Source organism: Apteryx mantelli, chromosome 15 (assembly GCF_036417845.1).
Source record: "Apteryx mantelli isolate bAptMan1 chromosome 15, bAptMan1.hap1, whole genome shotgun sequence".
NCBI lineage: Eukaryota > Metazoa > Chordata > Aves > Apterygiformes > Apterygidae > Apteryx > Apteryx mantelli.
This window is the reverse complement of record NC_089992.1, coordinates 23,665,788-23,680,913: the sequence shown is the minus strand read 5'-3', so window position 1 is coordinate 23,680,913 and position 15,126 is coordinate 23,665,788. Positions and strand designations below refer to the sequence as shown.

Here is a 15,126-nt window from a genome sequence, read left to right as displayed (position 1 = left end):
AGCGGGTGCAGATTTGCCATCTGGGTTATATGCCCGGCTGGGAAAAATACCTGCTCGTCCTCTTCCAGCAGATCCCAGCTTGCTCTGGGAAGGCACAGAGATGGCAAGGGCAGACACCGGCTCAGAAATGGGGCTCTCGAAGGAACCGTGCAGGACAGGGGGAAGAGATGAGGGGGAGGCTGTGTTACTGCTCAGCTCCCAAAGTGAATGTGAACGTGTTACACGAAGTCTTTTTGGCCGCTGCATATGTGCTCCAAATGGATTCAGATCAGAAGACGTTTTCACCAAACAGCTGCAGCAGCCTTGCTACTAGTTTTCTTACCTATTTAAAAAAATAAATAAATAAAAAAAAGAAATGTGATAGCCTAGGCGGTGGATAAATACCTCAACGTCTCCTTCCAACAAGTGTCTGTATATGTTGTTGTTGGGTTTTTCTATCTTACACGTTATCTGAATGTTTATATTCCAATAAACTTCTACCTCTTCATATGGCGACCCTGCAAGCCTGTTTTGTGGCAGCGCTGTGTCACTGGGGGGAAGCGAACCGTCCGTGCCACGTGCTGGCACCTCCCACGTTCCTGCATCGTCCGAATGCCTTGGACTGAACGGGCCGCTTTTCCCGTCAGCGTAGGGCAAAGGGCTTTGCCTGCTCAGTGCCATCCATCTTTCTGTCATGTTTATCGAAGGACTTCCAAACACGAGGCCCTGAGGCAACTATATGCAGCCGAGGAGCATTTTTTTGAATTTGCAGGCTCCTACTTTGGTGCGTGCAGGGAAGGGGATGTGCAAGTGCTCATGCACCCCTCTGCAGCCAGAGCTGGGACTGGTGCTCGGCTTCCCAGCCCTGTCAGCTGCAGCATCCTGCGGGGAGAGCCCAGCCTCTCCCACCACGGATGCCAGAAAGGGCATTGCACAAAGCATCTATGCCTTTATACCTGGATTCATTTTGCTACTTAAGTAAAATGATCTCGGTGAAATACCTGAAATTAAGAGTTGAAGATTTCTGGGCCCCTTCTTCATCGCTGGAAAGTATTCCCAGAGGCTGAACTGGCCTGTATAAGATCTGTGTCTCTGCCGGTCTTTATGCTCCCGTCTTGTGTCTTAGGTGAGGAGAACCTGGGCTGCTGACCCTAGTGGGCATGAGAGCTGCACTTGGTCTCATGGTTTCAGAGTGGCAGTTAGAAAGGAGCTGGGTATCCGTGGTGAGAAATGATCTGACCTCTAGGTCCAAAATTGGCTGTGAAAAGCATCCTCCACGTGCTTAGTTGGAAACAGTTACACCAGGGTTTTCCTTTTCACGGGTTTTTCTGAAGGGCTCTCTTAGTTGCAGTGGGAACTGCTTCTGCAGTGGTCTGTCCTCACGCTTACTTTATTTAGGACTTGGCAGAGGATTAAGCTGAATGAGTTACATGCCAATAAGCTATCTGCGGGCGGGGGGGGACTTGAGCAAGTTCTGTCACTGTGTATTTGTCAGTGCATGAACATGGATGCTCCTTGTTGCAATAGCTTTGAGCTCGTCTCTCTCCTTCACTCGGACCAGGCATTTACAAGATGGTCTAAATGATCTGTGAATTTTTGAATATCTAGGATTAGGCCTTAGCTGAATGCAGAATTTCTTCTATGGAAGTCACTGGCAATTGTGCTCGGTACCTGCCATTTGGCCTTTATACAGCCTTAGGATCACCTGCAGGACAGTCGGGAGCATCAGACTGGGGCAGGTGCATTGGCAGGGAGAAAAAAACCTGAGTGGCAGGAGTTGTTTCTCCAAATTCCTCCTTCGTTTTACTCCGCCTCTGGACAAAAGAACATTTAATGCTTCCCAACAGTTTTGATATTTGCATAGCAACTGAAGTTGTTTTTCCAGTTGTTGAACCAGTTTGGCAGTTGGAGAGAAACTAGTTTCCAGCCCTTTTTTTGTATCAGCATTTCCGAGGCCCCGGTTTCTGCGTTTGTTTTGGCTGGTGGCCCGTCTGCGTGAGCTTCATGTTGGGATGGGGATAGGCACGCACCCGCGAGGTTCCCCACCGCCCTGGCCCTGGTGACCCATTGGCTGTGCCTCCTCCATGCCAGCGCTACCCCGCGGAGCGCCAGACCTCTCCTCTGCTGCCTGAGCCGCGCCAGCCCTGCCCGCGAGCCCCTTTCCGTCCAGCGCTGGAGCGCCTCGCAGCAGGGATGCCTCCTAAGACGTCCGCAGGGGGTGGCTGTGCCAGGGCTGTGTCACATGCCGGCGTGGCCTCCCTGCTGCTCGGCCAGCCGAGTCCCCAGTGGGAGAAGGGAACGGTTAGGACCACCACACCGCCACTTTTCTGCAGAGGAGGGTGGACTAGCACGCTTGTCCTAGAGGAATTCCCATTTCAGCAGGTTGCCTCTTCCTCTGCCTGTCCCACTCGTGTCTCTTCTTCTGCAGGACTTCTCCACCATGACTGAAAAGCAGTGGCTTCACAGCCAAAGGGCTCTGCACTGCCTGGCTCCCCAAAAGGGGCCGGGAGGCTCTCGCAGGCCTTCCTCGGGGCGAGGAGCTCCGGCTGCTTCCCGTTCTCGGGTCTCACCGCTAGATGGGTGCCGAGAAGCTGCCTGCTCGCAAAGCGGCAGAGCCACACGCTGCCCAGAGTGGCACCAAAGGTGACGTGGGAATGGAGGCCCATCTCTTTCTGCAAGCCGGACAGAGTCCCTGAGGCTCTTACCATGGCACTGGTGGTCCTGGCTGTCAAATGCTTCCACTTCAGGCAGGGACGTGTCCGGTGGCAGCTCAGGTTAACCCGTGCAGCTCTACCTGTGTCCACCTGCCTCGCTAGCCCTCTGCTGCAACTGCCCTGCTTTATAGCTGCAGGCAGGGAGCAGAGCTGGTGCAAGGGGGTCTCAGGGAGCAGAGCTTGTTCAGCATCTGCTTGAAGCAGTAAGTGGAGGTTGCTGAGCCCTATGGCAACCCCTGCATCTCTCTGCAACTTGTTTACACAGCACCCATCACAAGGGCTCCAAAATTCAACTGCCTCACCAGCATCCCTGCTGATTGCACCACCACAGCACGCACAAAGAGTCCTGCCTGCATTTTACAGCCCCGCTGCCACCCCAAAGGGCCTGGCCCCACGCTCCTGGGGGAGAAGGTAGGTGTGTATGGCCCCTTGCAGTGTGGGGTGCCCTGGGGGAGCAGCACCCAGAGGTGCTGGGCCAGCCCTGTTGTGCCCAGCCCAGGGCTCTGCTTTTATCCCACCTGGTGCTACGAGCAGCTGTACATCTTCACACCCTTGTTGCCCTTTCCAGCCCAGCTGAGATGCCCCTGCAGCCTGGCACATTTTAGGAGTGTGGTTCCCCCAGCCCTGCAGAAGCTGCCTTGCATCCCCCCCCTCCCGCCCCTCCCCGAGGCCAGGGGACTTTCCTGCATTTCCCTGCTCCGCCAGCCCCGGTTATCAGAGGAGCGCGGGCTGCCAGAGCCTCCTCTGCCGCCCGCTCGGCTCACCTGGGCTCCGGTCCCAGCCTATCTGGGCAGTGCGCAGGTGAAAGCAGAGCCTTTCCCTCCACATTTCCTCCCCTGGCCAGGAGTGATCTTGCCTGGTTTTTGCAGCTCCAACTTTTCCCATGTGAGCTCAGCCGAGGCTGCCCGAGGACTTGCTTGCCCTCTCCGCTCGCCTGAAAAGCCAGATGCCTGAAGCAGGTAAGGTGGATTTTGGAAATGCGAGGTGTGCATGGGCATGGCTTATTCCCTGGCAGCCCAAAAATCGGAGGCAGGAAAGTGTCGGTGTCAGGGCAGGGCTGGAGGGACCGAGGGGAGTCGCTGGAGCCAGGCAGGATGCGGCCGTGCAAGATGCAGAGAGCACCGAGCTTGGTGTCACCTGGGTCTGGCTTAGGAGAGAGTTGGCTGTGGGATACAGCCTTTATTTAGGCTTTTGGGGGAGCTCATGAGAGACGAGGTCACTTGTGACCCCTGGGTGCAGGAGGACCCCGGCCTTGGCCCGCACAAGGGGGGGGGGGGGGGAGCAGGCACCTGGGTCCCCCACGGCCGACGGGAACTCCGTAACAGGGTGTCCGGGGTGGGCAGGGCGCCCCGAGGGGCCACATCTCTGGAGGATCGAGGTTTTTGTGAACCTGAGGTCTGTGCTGGGGATGCTCCTGTGTCCTCCCCCAGCCGAGTCTACGGAGCCGGGCAGAGGAACGCTCCTTCGCGGGGTCTCCTGCCAGCCGGCGCTGGGCACGCGCCCCCGGCCCCTCTCCTCCCGCCCTGGGGTGCTCCGGGAGCTGCCCTGCAGCGGGCGCCTCTGTGCAGCCCCCAGCGCCGCGGGGCCACCCCGCTCCCACCCCCAGGGCTCCCGGCAGCCCGGCAGCTCCGCACCCCCCTGCCTCCAGCCCCTTTCTACCTGCTCGCTGCAGCCGGCCCCGGCGCAGCATCCTCCGCGCTCCTCCCTGCCGGCCGCGCAGCGCGCCCCGAGCGGGGCAGAGGCAGCTGCACGAGCCGATGCAGCTGCCCGAAGCCACGGGCTCCGAAACCCCTTCCCTGCCTCCTCCACAGCCCTCGAGACGCATCTGCAAGAGCAAACGCCGCGGGCAGCCACGCTGCGGCCCTCCTAACGCGCTCCCCCGGCGCTGGCCCAGCCGCGGGCATTAACCGCGGTTGTTTCGGCTGGAATACGATCCTCGGGCGACGCGGATGCAAACCCTCCCCTCCATTCCTCCCCTAAACGCGGCCATTCACTGTTCGTCCCTGCAGCAACCCGGCCTTCAAAAGCTGCTTGGTTTCCGAACAAATGACAAAGGGCTAAAGATAGCACAGCCCGGATTAAAGCGTCTGGGTATTAAAGCCCAGCTTTGGAGCAGTCCCACGGCGTGAGACACTGCTGGCTTTTTCTTTCGGCCGTTCAGATCCCCTTTATCAAACCTGTTTCAGTCCCAGCAGAGCTTTGCCCAGAGCCGGTTCTCCACAATCCCTCGCTGCAAGGCCAGAGCCAAAGCCCAGCACAGGCACCGGGAGCCTTTGCCCGCACGCAGCGGGGTTTGCAGCGACGCTTTCGGCATATTGGCCACATTTAAATCGTTCTCTTGCCTGTTCTCTGGCTCCTCTCAGTGCGCCAGAGCCGGCCGTGCCCGGATGCCGTGGCGCAGCCCGCGGCTGGGAGCCAGCGCGGCTCGCGGGGGCGAGGACCGAGTGCAGGAGCTCAACGCACCGGCTCGCCCCGTCCGCAGCGCTGCCCGCTCGGGCTCTTCGCAAAGCTCACTTCCCCTCGCTCCCCTGGTCATTTCTTATCCAATGAGGATCGTTTTCATGGTGATGCTCCCAAAAGCTCCTAAGCAACTTCAGCCCTGGGAGCCCAGCTCCCCAGCTCGGAAACAACCGAAATGCTTTTGGGAAGGTTACTCCTTGCTTGGACGCTGCAGTCACGGTGACAGACTGCAGCAGATCCAGGAGAGGACCCAGTGCAGACACATCCCCTGCGACGGACCAAGAGCTCCGTCAAGGGCCACTGTCACCCCATCCACTTCCAGCAGAGGATTCCCAAGAAGCCCCGCGGGGGCTCCCTCGCAGGCTGGCCTGGAGGAGGACGCGAGCCCTCGCTAGCTGGCCAGAGGCTGGCGTCCCCAGCGCAGGACCGAGCCACATCAGGACAAGGAAGGAGAATCGTCTCAGCCCCAGTTCACACCCCTCCCTGTCCTGCTCTCCCACCAGCAGCCAGGATGAGTGGCTTCCAGACCAGGCTTTATGCAGGATCTTCCAGCCTCCCTTCAGCCACGGAGGCCAGCGCTGCTCCTGGTGCCGCAGGGGCACAGTTTAGAGATCCCCCAGCTCTGGTGGCAGCAGCGTAGCTGGGAACGCAGCCAGATGTGGGGAGACAGGGGAAAGGGAGACCGAGGTCTTCGCTGGAGCGCTCAGCTGTGCCACGATCGGAGCAGGACGGAGAAGCAGAGGGCAAGGAAAGAGCTGCAACCAGTGTCCTGGACATCATCGCGACCTACAAGTACCTCCAGAGAGTTTGATGCTGGTCTGCAGAGGCTGCCCACCGGCCGGAGCCTGCCTGGCTCCCCATGGACGGTCTGCAGGGCACGCCGGTCCCAACGTGCCCTCTGCTCGGTCCTCGATCTCCTGGTCCTGCTGGGAAACGGGCAATTCCCACGCTCTGGGCTTGGCACTGGCTGGAGCCACTTCATCTCTGTGGTTCGTTAACCCAGTGGTAAAACCCACCACTCCCATCTGCCGTCCACCTTGCAAAGCCTGTTGTTCTGCTGGAAAATGGTCCAGCTGAAATCCTGAGGGATGGTTTGAAGGAAAGGCCCGACCAAGCTTGCTTATTGTATCAGCTCCGGGAAAGGTCTTGGGAAAGGACAGGTTTTTGGTGGGGGCCGGAAGAACGGGGCAGAGCTGAAGGTGCATGGGTGACCTGCTGGGTGACAACCTGCTGCTGACGCGGCCACGACGGTGCCTGCGCGGGGCAGAGTTAGGGCGAGACACCCGGCTTTCCCCACGGCTTCTCCACGGTGTGGGTTTAACAGCACTGGGGTGTCCTGCTAGGAGCCTTAGAGCTTGTGCTCCCTTTCCGCTTGGAAATAAAAGGGCAAAGGGGTGCTGTGACCTTGGAGCAAAAAGATGCTTTGCGGTTGCATGTGGAGAAACGGAGCAAGGCACCACCCAGCAGCACTGGGGCTCGGGGCTGCCCCACGCACCCCACGGGCCGCCCGCGGGCACCGCGGCGCTGTGAGCCGGCAGGTCCCGGGGAGCTCGCCCCGCGGGCACAGCACGGGCGTCGGGGCTGCAGCAGCAGCCGGAGGTCACACAGCTGGGTTGTGTGCCAGGAGCTAGTGACACGCAGTGAAAACACACGTCTTCTGCCCGGAGGGTGGACCTGACCCCACGTCTCCCCGCATTTCTCCGGCAGACATCCCCGCTCCTCATGCCGTGCTTGAGCTGGGCTGGCAAACTTTGCAGGCTGGTGATCCCCTCTTTCCCCTCGAAATCTCTGCCCTGCACGGCTCCGGGTCCTGGCGGGGCCGGCAGCACGGGGGTGGCCACCTTCTGCATGGCCGGGCGGTCACCGCTGATGCAGAGCGGCAGAGGCGGCAGAGGAGCCCGAAACGCCCCGGCAAGCCCTGCCGGCGGGACGGAGCAATGCCGCAGGCACCACTTTGCACCCAGGCCTGGCCGTGCCCCGACCCCCCCTGCACCCCGCGCGGGGGAGCGGGACCCCGCTCTCCTCCTCGGAAAGGAGGGACGCCGGTGCGCTCCTGCGGGTCCTGTCCCCCCGCCGAGCGCTTGAGCAGACGCCTAATCGCGTGGCTTTGCCAACTTGCGTCAGCCCAGCAGCGGGGCTGATAAGCACTGCTTTTTCCATAGCCCTTATCGTGTCCGGGGTGAGGCTGGGTTTGCTTTAGCCTTGCTGCGGCTGAGCCGATGTCACGCCGCCTGCCAAGCGGGGCTGGGAGAGACCTCCGGGCTGCACAGGCCGATCCTCCCAGCACGGCTCTGGCCCTGCTTCCCGCTCTATCGCCGGCTCTTATCCCTTTCCCAGGCAAGCCCGGTTCCGGCTTTGCAACCTTTGTGTTTGACTCGCGCTTGCAAAGTGGTGACCTTCCCCGTAGGCTTCAGCTGAGCTCAGCTGAATCGGACACGGGTCCAAGTATCACAGGGCTGAGATGCGGGTCAGGGCAGCAGGCATGGCAGGGGGAGGTGGTGACCGAGATCTTGTTCTTCTCAATTGCTCCACAACCCCCCCGGGCAACGCTGCGGTGGGTGGTGGTTCCCAGGATCTCACCAGTCCATGCACCACGTCCACCTAAAGCAGTGGTCCTGCTCACCGGCTGGGCACCGCTCCTACCACTGCTTCCCACCGCTGGCTGAGCACCGTCTCTGGCCCCCTTGGAGATGTGCGAGGAGCTAACGGCACTGTCCTCTTTTCAGTGCACTTGCAGGTTTTCCTCGGAGTGGGGCTGGCCCTGTTGTGCTTCAGTCTTCTCCTGTGCTGTGCAGCGTGCTGGAGGCAATGCAGGAGGCTCAGGACTCGCACTGGCCGAGAGCAGGTGCTGGAGCAGATGCTGGTGGATCTGGTGCCTGCTCTGCCCTCCAAGACCGCAGCGGTGCCAATCCAATGGCAGTACGAGAAGATTGCAGGAGAGGTGCTGGGCACCCGGGCTGAAGAAAGCTCTCCAGCATCGCCCACTTGTGGTGCAGACGCTCTCCCCGGCAAGGCCTCCTTGCCCAGCCCCCCTTTCTCCCAGAGGCCCAGCAGATCCTCCAAGCTGATGGGAGCCTGGCAGCGCCGCTGCACCATCTCCGGGGCCAACATCCTCTGCGACGAGAAGAGCCGGTTGGCCAGGTCCAACCTGGGAGCCAGCATCCCGCAGTCCCACACGGTACCAAGCAGCCTCTGCAGCGCAGGGGCCAAGCAGAGGCCCCAGCTCCACTTCGACTTGTTCTACTCGCTGGCCGAGGCCACGCTCACTGTGACGGTCATCAGCGTCTCCCACCTGCCCAAGGGGCTCCGGGGCAGCTGCGACTCTTACGTCAAAGTGTACCTTCTGCCGCAGTTCATCGAGCCCCGGTGCACAGCTGTGTGCAGGAAAAGCCTCAACCCTGCATTTAAGGAGCAGTTTCAGTTTGGCCAGTACAGCCCGGAAGAGCTAAAGAGCTTCACCTTGCGCTTTGCTGTCTACATGAGGTTTCATAGCCTCAAGGACTCGTTCGTAGGAGAGGTCATCTTCCCCTGTGCTCAGGCTACCTGGAACCCAGAGGCATCTTCTAGCTACAGCCGAGAGCTGTCGACCACCAAAACCAAGCTCAAAAAGGTCAGGAACACAGTGGTCTCCAACAGTGGTTGTAATCCTCTCATTTTGGCTAAAGTCTGCTTGGTCTCGGAGCCTTAAACTCCACCTGCTGCAGCAAGAGCAGGAATCTGATCCACTTGGTGAAAGTCACCCTGCCAAGCAGGTGGAAGGCTCTGAGATAGCAGGTCCCACATTTCCCTGGTGTCCTCTCTTGTGGCCCCATGTTCAGGTTCACCAACTGGCTACAATTAATACCTAATGATAGTAATGATCAGTAGCCGGCCTGCTCAGGAGCATCTCACAAGTAGTCGCATAAAACATAGCCCAGTTCATCTGGAAGGGGAATTGCAGCAGATCTGGACGCTGGGTGGGGAAGTGATGAATGCAGAGGGGAGAGAAGCTGGGCACCTTCCTTACAGCAATTATAAGCTCCAGCTTTACCTTCCTCACTCATTTTTGACTTGGCTTGACCTGCCATTCATACCTCTCTAGGTGGGAGCCAGGTATCCTTGAGGTGGAGTGGCTGGATGAGGTCGTAGAGGGTTTAACTGGGTTTCCTGCTCTCTGATTTCATTGCAGTGTCTCAGTTCCTATGACATGAGCTGCAGCGTCCTCTCCTCCCAGCCTAAATCCCTTGGTCAACTCTTCCTTCTCCTCCAATACCAAGCTCTGGCCAACCGGATCAAGGTGCTAGTCCGCAAGGCGGAGAACCTGGGCCGGCTCACTCGCATGCCAGGCACGCCAGGTAGGACATGGTGCATGGACAGTAGGTCCAAGGAGATGTCCAGGCTTGGGAAGCTTTGACGGATGGGAAGGAGATGGCAGAGCACGAAAGACTAGCAAAAGTCTTGACCAGCGGTGTCAACTGCAGTACATTCATTTGCATCTGCCAGAGTCTCGGAGCTGCTGCCCAAATTAGTCTTCTCCCTTACAGAGGCAAATCTAGACATCTAACCTGATCCAGACAGACACTTCTCTAATTAACTCTTAAAGACTCTCGTCATTTCAACTCCACCGTTCCCAGACTGTTTCTCTCATGCTGAAGTCTCCCACTGTTAGCAATTTTTTTTCCTCATATTTAGCTGTGATCTCTCTTGCTGTCCATCAGTCCATGTGGACAGTGGGAATGGCTTATTCTCTTTTTTCTTAACAGCAACCTGGAAGACACTCTTATTGCCTCTTGAACTTCTCTTTTCTAAGCACAAGTACGGTTAACACAGCTAGGATGTAGATATTTCCAATATGTCCCAAAAATCATTAATAGATATATAGAGATATGTTAAAAAAACAGCAGGTGGAACTTTCTGCCCTGCTGTCTGTTGGAATCTGTTGCTCCCCCAGGCCATGGATGAACCCTCCACCACAGCTGTTACATGGAGTAGCCTGGGAAGTGGGCAAGGATGCAATCAAAGGACTTTGGAGGTCCTTGCTTCCTGACCAGGGATGAGTAGGTGCAACCAAGACAGTAAAGCATCTCTCTATCTTATCCTAACAGCTCCACAGAGCCCAGCGGATGTCTTGTAGCTCTCCAGTCATCCCTTTTTGGCTGCTACAAGCCCTGACCGCACAGTGCAGTATCTGTCCTCCCCTGCAGCCTGACTCACTAATCTCCAACCTCTGTCCCTTGCGCATGTCCAAAGCAGGTTCCTCTTACCAAGACTCTGTCTCTGTTTCCAGACCACTATGTCATCATCCACCTTTACCACAATGGCCAAGTCATCGACACCAAGGAGACCAAGTCCGTTGCTGGCTACAACCCTGTCTGGAATACACCCTTCCTTTTCAACATCCCCGCTGGGGACATCCAGAAGCAAGAGCTGTCCTTGGAGTTCACCGTGATGCAGGTGTGCAGGATGGAGGTGTGGTTGTGCCCATGGCCATGGTCAGAGGTTAGCGCTAGCGACCCTGTGCACAGAAGGTGGCCTCCACCATCAGGGCACATTCATGCTCAGGAGCATCTCCAGGGGTCTGGTGCTGCCTGCTGTGTGGGATCAGCCAACACTCGTGGGAGGGGTACAAGCAAGCCCAGAAGAGCTATATCTTGCTGTTTGCAGGAGGTTGCTGGGCTGGGCTGGTTCTTCCTGGGGTAATGGGTGTTTCTAACTCCACTTGAAGGCCATCAGCTGTGCTCTACACTGCTTCTCCCCCTCTCCTGCCACAGGCTCGTATCTACACCCGCAGCTACACCCTGGGCCGGGTGCAGGTGGGCCCCAGCGCCCCTGAGGCAGGGCTGGTGCACTGGAAGGAGATGTGCAGCCACGGCCAGGTGGAATCAGCACGGTGGCACTTGATCCAGCCTGAAGCTCTCAGACCCTTCCCTTGACCTTCCCTACAACCCATCGGCAGGGCTTGCCAGGACTCATCTGCACACTGGAGCAAGCAAATGGGCACCTCAGTGCTTTGTGCGTGAACAGGGCAATTTCCAGGCGTTGGAGAACTGAGGTCTCAGCATGCACATTGCTGTGGGAGAAGTCTCAAGTCCATCTCCAGGGCTGGAGAACAGCTCTGGTCAGCACAAACCCCTCCCGAACTGCTCCGGAGGGAAACATGCCAGTCTGAGATGGCTTCAACCTAGGGGAGAGGAGAAAAACAGGCAGCTGGAAGCATAGCAAGAGCCTTTCTTTGCTACATGTCTGCTAGATGCTTGCTCTGTGCCTGGACAGAAGGAGAGCCCTGCTCGTGTTAAACCTCAGCAATGGAAAGAGAAGGGTGGGAAGTCCCTGGGCCATGAGATCCACCCAGTGCATTGCACTGCCTACCCGCTGAGGCCACCATGGTGGCATTTTGCCCCTTCTAACCCATGTAGCTGGCCGCTATCAGCCCACCTCCTTCCCTTTTCATCAAGTCCCACAGCAGTGAAGAACTTCCCCAGACCCTTCCTCATCCCCCGGGGCTAAAACGCAGCCCAGCAGGTTACTAGCAGGCACCAAAGCTTTCCCGAGGGGCTGGGTCAGCTCTGGGAGGGGAGGCCAGGAAAGGCCGGCTGAGCTCAGGGAGGGCCGGAGCAGCTCTGATGCTGCCCGCTCTGTCCCCTCTGTGCCCACTGCTGTGAAAAAGAAAATACAAGGAGTTTTGTTGTGATAACTCCCCACCGCCTCCCGAGCACCAGCCCCAACTCGTAACACATCAGTGCTGAAGGTGTTGCTGGATTTTTTTATTTAACTACCAGCCCAAATGAGTGGCCATTAAATAAATAAAGAGGTCGATACAAAGCATGACTGCATGCGTGCGTACAGCCGTGGCTGTGTAGTTGGAACCATTTCCCATCCCGGTGTTTGCTGCTCGGGCGGGGGCCAGCAATATTTATGCTCCACCTTCAGGAGCAAGAACTGTCCTCAGACACAGCGGCCCTGTGACCAGGACAGGGCAGGGATGTCTCACCCGAGCCCACCCTGGAGCGTGCCGGATGCAGGCGCTTTCCGGATGAAGCAGTAATTTGAGCTGCCTCCTCTCCGGGGGCGCAGCTCCGGGGTGCGTGGGGAAGGTGCTCGGGTATGCCACGGTGGCAAGGCAAAGTCACCAGGTTGGCGTCTCGAGCAGGGTGCCGGATGCAGGCTCTACCTCTCATGCCTCTTCATTCCTCTGCTGCAGCTCCCGGATTTCGGAGGCCAGGCTGGAAATCTAGAGAGGGCAGCAGACAGGCGGACGGGCGCTGGGGCACAGGCTCCCACGGGAGGCCTGGGCAGGCTGCTCAGCCCCCCGGCAGCGCCCACGTTGTGGGGTGGGGATGCACCGCTGCTCCCGCGCCAGGGACGGGGAGGCTGAGCCCCTGCGAGGGATGCGGCCGCCCGCCCTTCCCTCCTACCCTTCGGGTTTTCTCCCACAGCTGCGCCCTCGGGCTCCGGCTGCCGTTGCTGCCGTCCAGGAGGGCCGGGGTCTCCCGGCTGCAGCAGCCCCGTGCACTCAGGTGCCTCTTGCAGACGTTTTCCTGGGGCACTGGCAGCTTCTCCTGCACTCACCCGGGGCTGAAAAACCCGGCCCGGGAGGGATGGGGGGCTCATAACAGCACAGGGACACCGTGGGCTCCTGGGACACGCGGGCAGGGCACGTCGTAGCCCGGACCCTGGGTCCGACAAGGCTCCCTTGCAACGGAAGCCGCAGTCCCATGGCCACGTGGCCGGTTTGCTGGGAACCCACCTCAGCTCCCACCCCATGGGATTAAGCTGGGGGAAAGGAGAAAGGTGCCTCTTACCCCGGAGGAGGTTCTAGCTCTCTGCTCTCCCAGCAGGGTCCAGAGGTCCGTTGGGAGCTGCTGCCTCTGCCTGAACAAGCCTTTGAGCTGCAGGAGCGGCAGAAAGCGGACGCTCAGGACTCTCCCAACCCTTGCTGGCTGGGGGACGTGGGGCTGAGAGCCGCAGGCCTTTCCCCAAACACCTGCCCCCCCGTGCTCCCCCACGCAGCTGTCCCCCCCTGGCTGGGGTTCACGCCTGGGCGCCCTCCTGGCCGCCGCTGCCTCCGCAGGCAGCAGGAAGGACGGGATGACCCAGATCGCCGGGACGCGCCGCGTTACCTGCTCGGTCACTCGCTGCTGCTGCTGTTTCAGGCTCCGGAGCGCGGCCGCGGAGCTGCCGGCGGCTCCTCCATCCCGGTGCTGAGGCAGAGCCTGCGAGCCAGAGGGGGACGTGGGCAGCGCTCCTGCCCATGCTTGGCGCTTCCCGGGCTATTCGGGCCGGCGCTGGCCTCCCTCCTCACCCCAGGGGCAGCAGGAGACGGAGACACGCAGGCGGCATTGCTGGGGGACCGGATCGAGCTGTCTATGGTGCGGGGATGGGGATGGACTGGCGGCAGAGACAGGGCACTTCGGAGAGGGGCTCCAACCTTTCCCTGTTACTGTAACAGCACTAATGACGATTCCCCACCCAAAGAGACTCGCAGGCGTCTGCAGAAACCTGCCCAGGCTGAGGGTCTGTCTCAGGACCCCAGGCGCTCCATTCGCTTTTGGAGGCCACTCTCACGCTCCTAAGTCACTCAGATGCTGCAAGCCGGGGAGAGCAGAGCTTAAAAACTTCCAAGAGAGTCCGGGGCAGGAGTTTACACGGGGTCTAAGGCTGCAGCTGGCTCCCAGCCCGCCTGCTTCTTTACTGCCCCTTAAGCCCAGGGCAGCCAGGTGTGCAGGGCCCCACGGGGAGCAGGGCTCGAGGGACCAACCCAGGGTCCCACGGGGACACGGCAGCAGAGCAGGGACACAGCCCAGCTCCTTCGCTCCCCAGCTCCTCACCTTCGTGCCGTCCTGCCGTCCACCCGGGGAGAAGAAGGCCTCCTCGTCCTGCTGCTCGGTCCCCGGGCCCATGCTGCCTGCACGTGAGAGGCAGAAGGGACGATGGCTGAGAGCAGCCCCAGGTCATCGTCACGCTCAAGCCCTGTCCTGCATCACCAATGCAACCTGGCTGCCTTGTGTGCCTGGTTTTAGGAGGCAGGGGACATTCACGTGCTGGGAGGAGACCCTGGGAGGGCTGGTGAGCGGGGCTCGCTCCAGCCAGCGCTGCCAGACCAGCCAGGAGAGGGACACCGGGGCCCCTGACCACGAGGGCAGGCAGAGCAAAACCGCAGCCGTTGGAGATGTTCATATCTATCCCTTACTCCCCCGTGGGAGGCATCTCCCCACCGGTGGAGCTGGCAGAAAGACTCACGGGAACAGTCCCCCCCCCCCCGCGCCAGTGCAAAGCCTCTGACAGTGACCCCGCGCTGGAGCGGATGGGCAGCGCTCCCACGAGCCGTCCAGGACAGGGCCCTCTGGCAACGGCAGCTTTCCAAAGCGCCTCCTCCAGCGTTTCCAAAGCGAGCGTGTGACTCGTCCTACCAAGCTTACTGCGGTGAAGCATCCGAGCAGGAAAACGCGCTCCTTTGGTTCGTGAGGCCCAGCCAGGGCAGAGGAAAGCATAAAAGCACTTGCCTTGCGCGAGGCTGCGGTGGCCCCGGCTGAGGTCCCTGCTGGGTGTCTCTGCAGGGCTGGGAGCTGCAGGGACCTGAGGGGCAGCATCTCGCAGGACCTCCGTTTCGGGGGGCTGGGGAGGACACACAGAGGAGTGCTGGGGCGCTCTGCCAGCAAAGCCCGCTCTCTGCACAAGCAAGCAGGGCCCTGCTCAGGCTTGGGGCACCGGCAGGGCAGTTGGCATGCCAAAAGGTCCCGGGAACTTTCTTGAGGAGGCAGCTAGGGATGATACAAGAGCTGACAAATAAAGCAAGAGCAAATAAAACAGGGGAGGAGAGCTGTGGGCAGGGTGATGTAACAGGTCCGGGCAGCCTGGAGGGCTGCAGGAAAATGCAAAGCAGGTCAGCTGGACAATTTGGATTAAGCTGCCGAGGAGGTCAGGGAGAGGCTGCAGAGCCCCTGGACGCCTGCGTGCAGGGAGAACGGTCCTGCGGCAGCTCTCACAGCCCTGC

At 59.7% G+C, this 15,126-nt stretch overlaps 1 protein-coding gene across 1 annotated transcript; it reads left to right on the top strand.

Annotated features, from left to right (window-relative positions):
* Positions 1-8,010: 8,010 nt before the first annotated feature.
* Positions 8,011-11,065, top strand: LOC106497757 (synaptotagmin-5-like). The gene is made up of 4 exons (XM_067305802.1): positions 8,011-8,763; positions 9,322-9,487; positions 10,420-10,601; positions 10,904-11,065. The coding sequence occupies exons 1-4, from the start codon at positions 8,011-8,013 to the stop codon at positions 11,063-11,065; spliced, it is 1,263 nt and encodes a 420-aa protein (XP_067161903.1).
* The last annotated feature ends 4,061 nt before the right edge of the window (positions 11,066-15,126 follow it).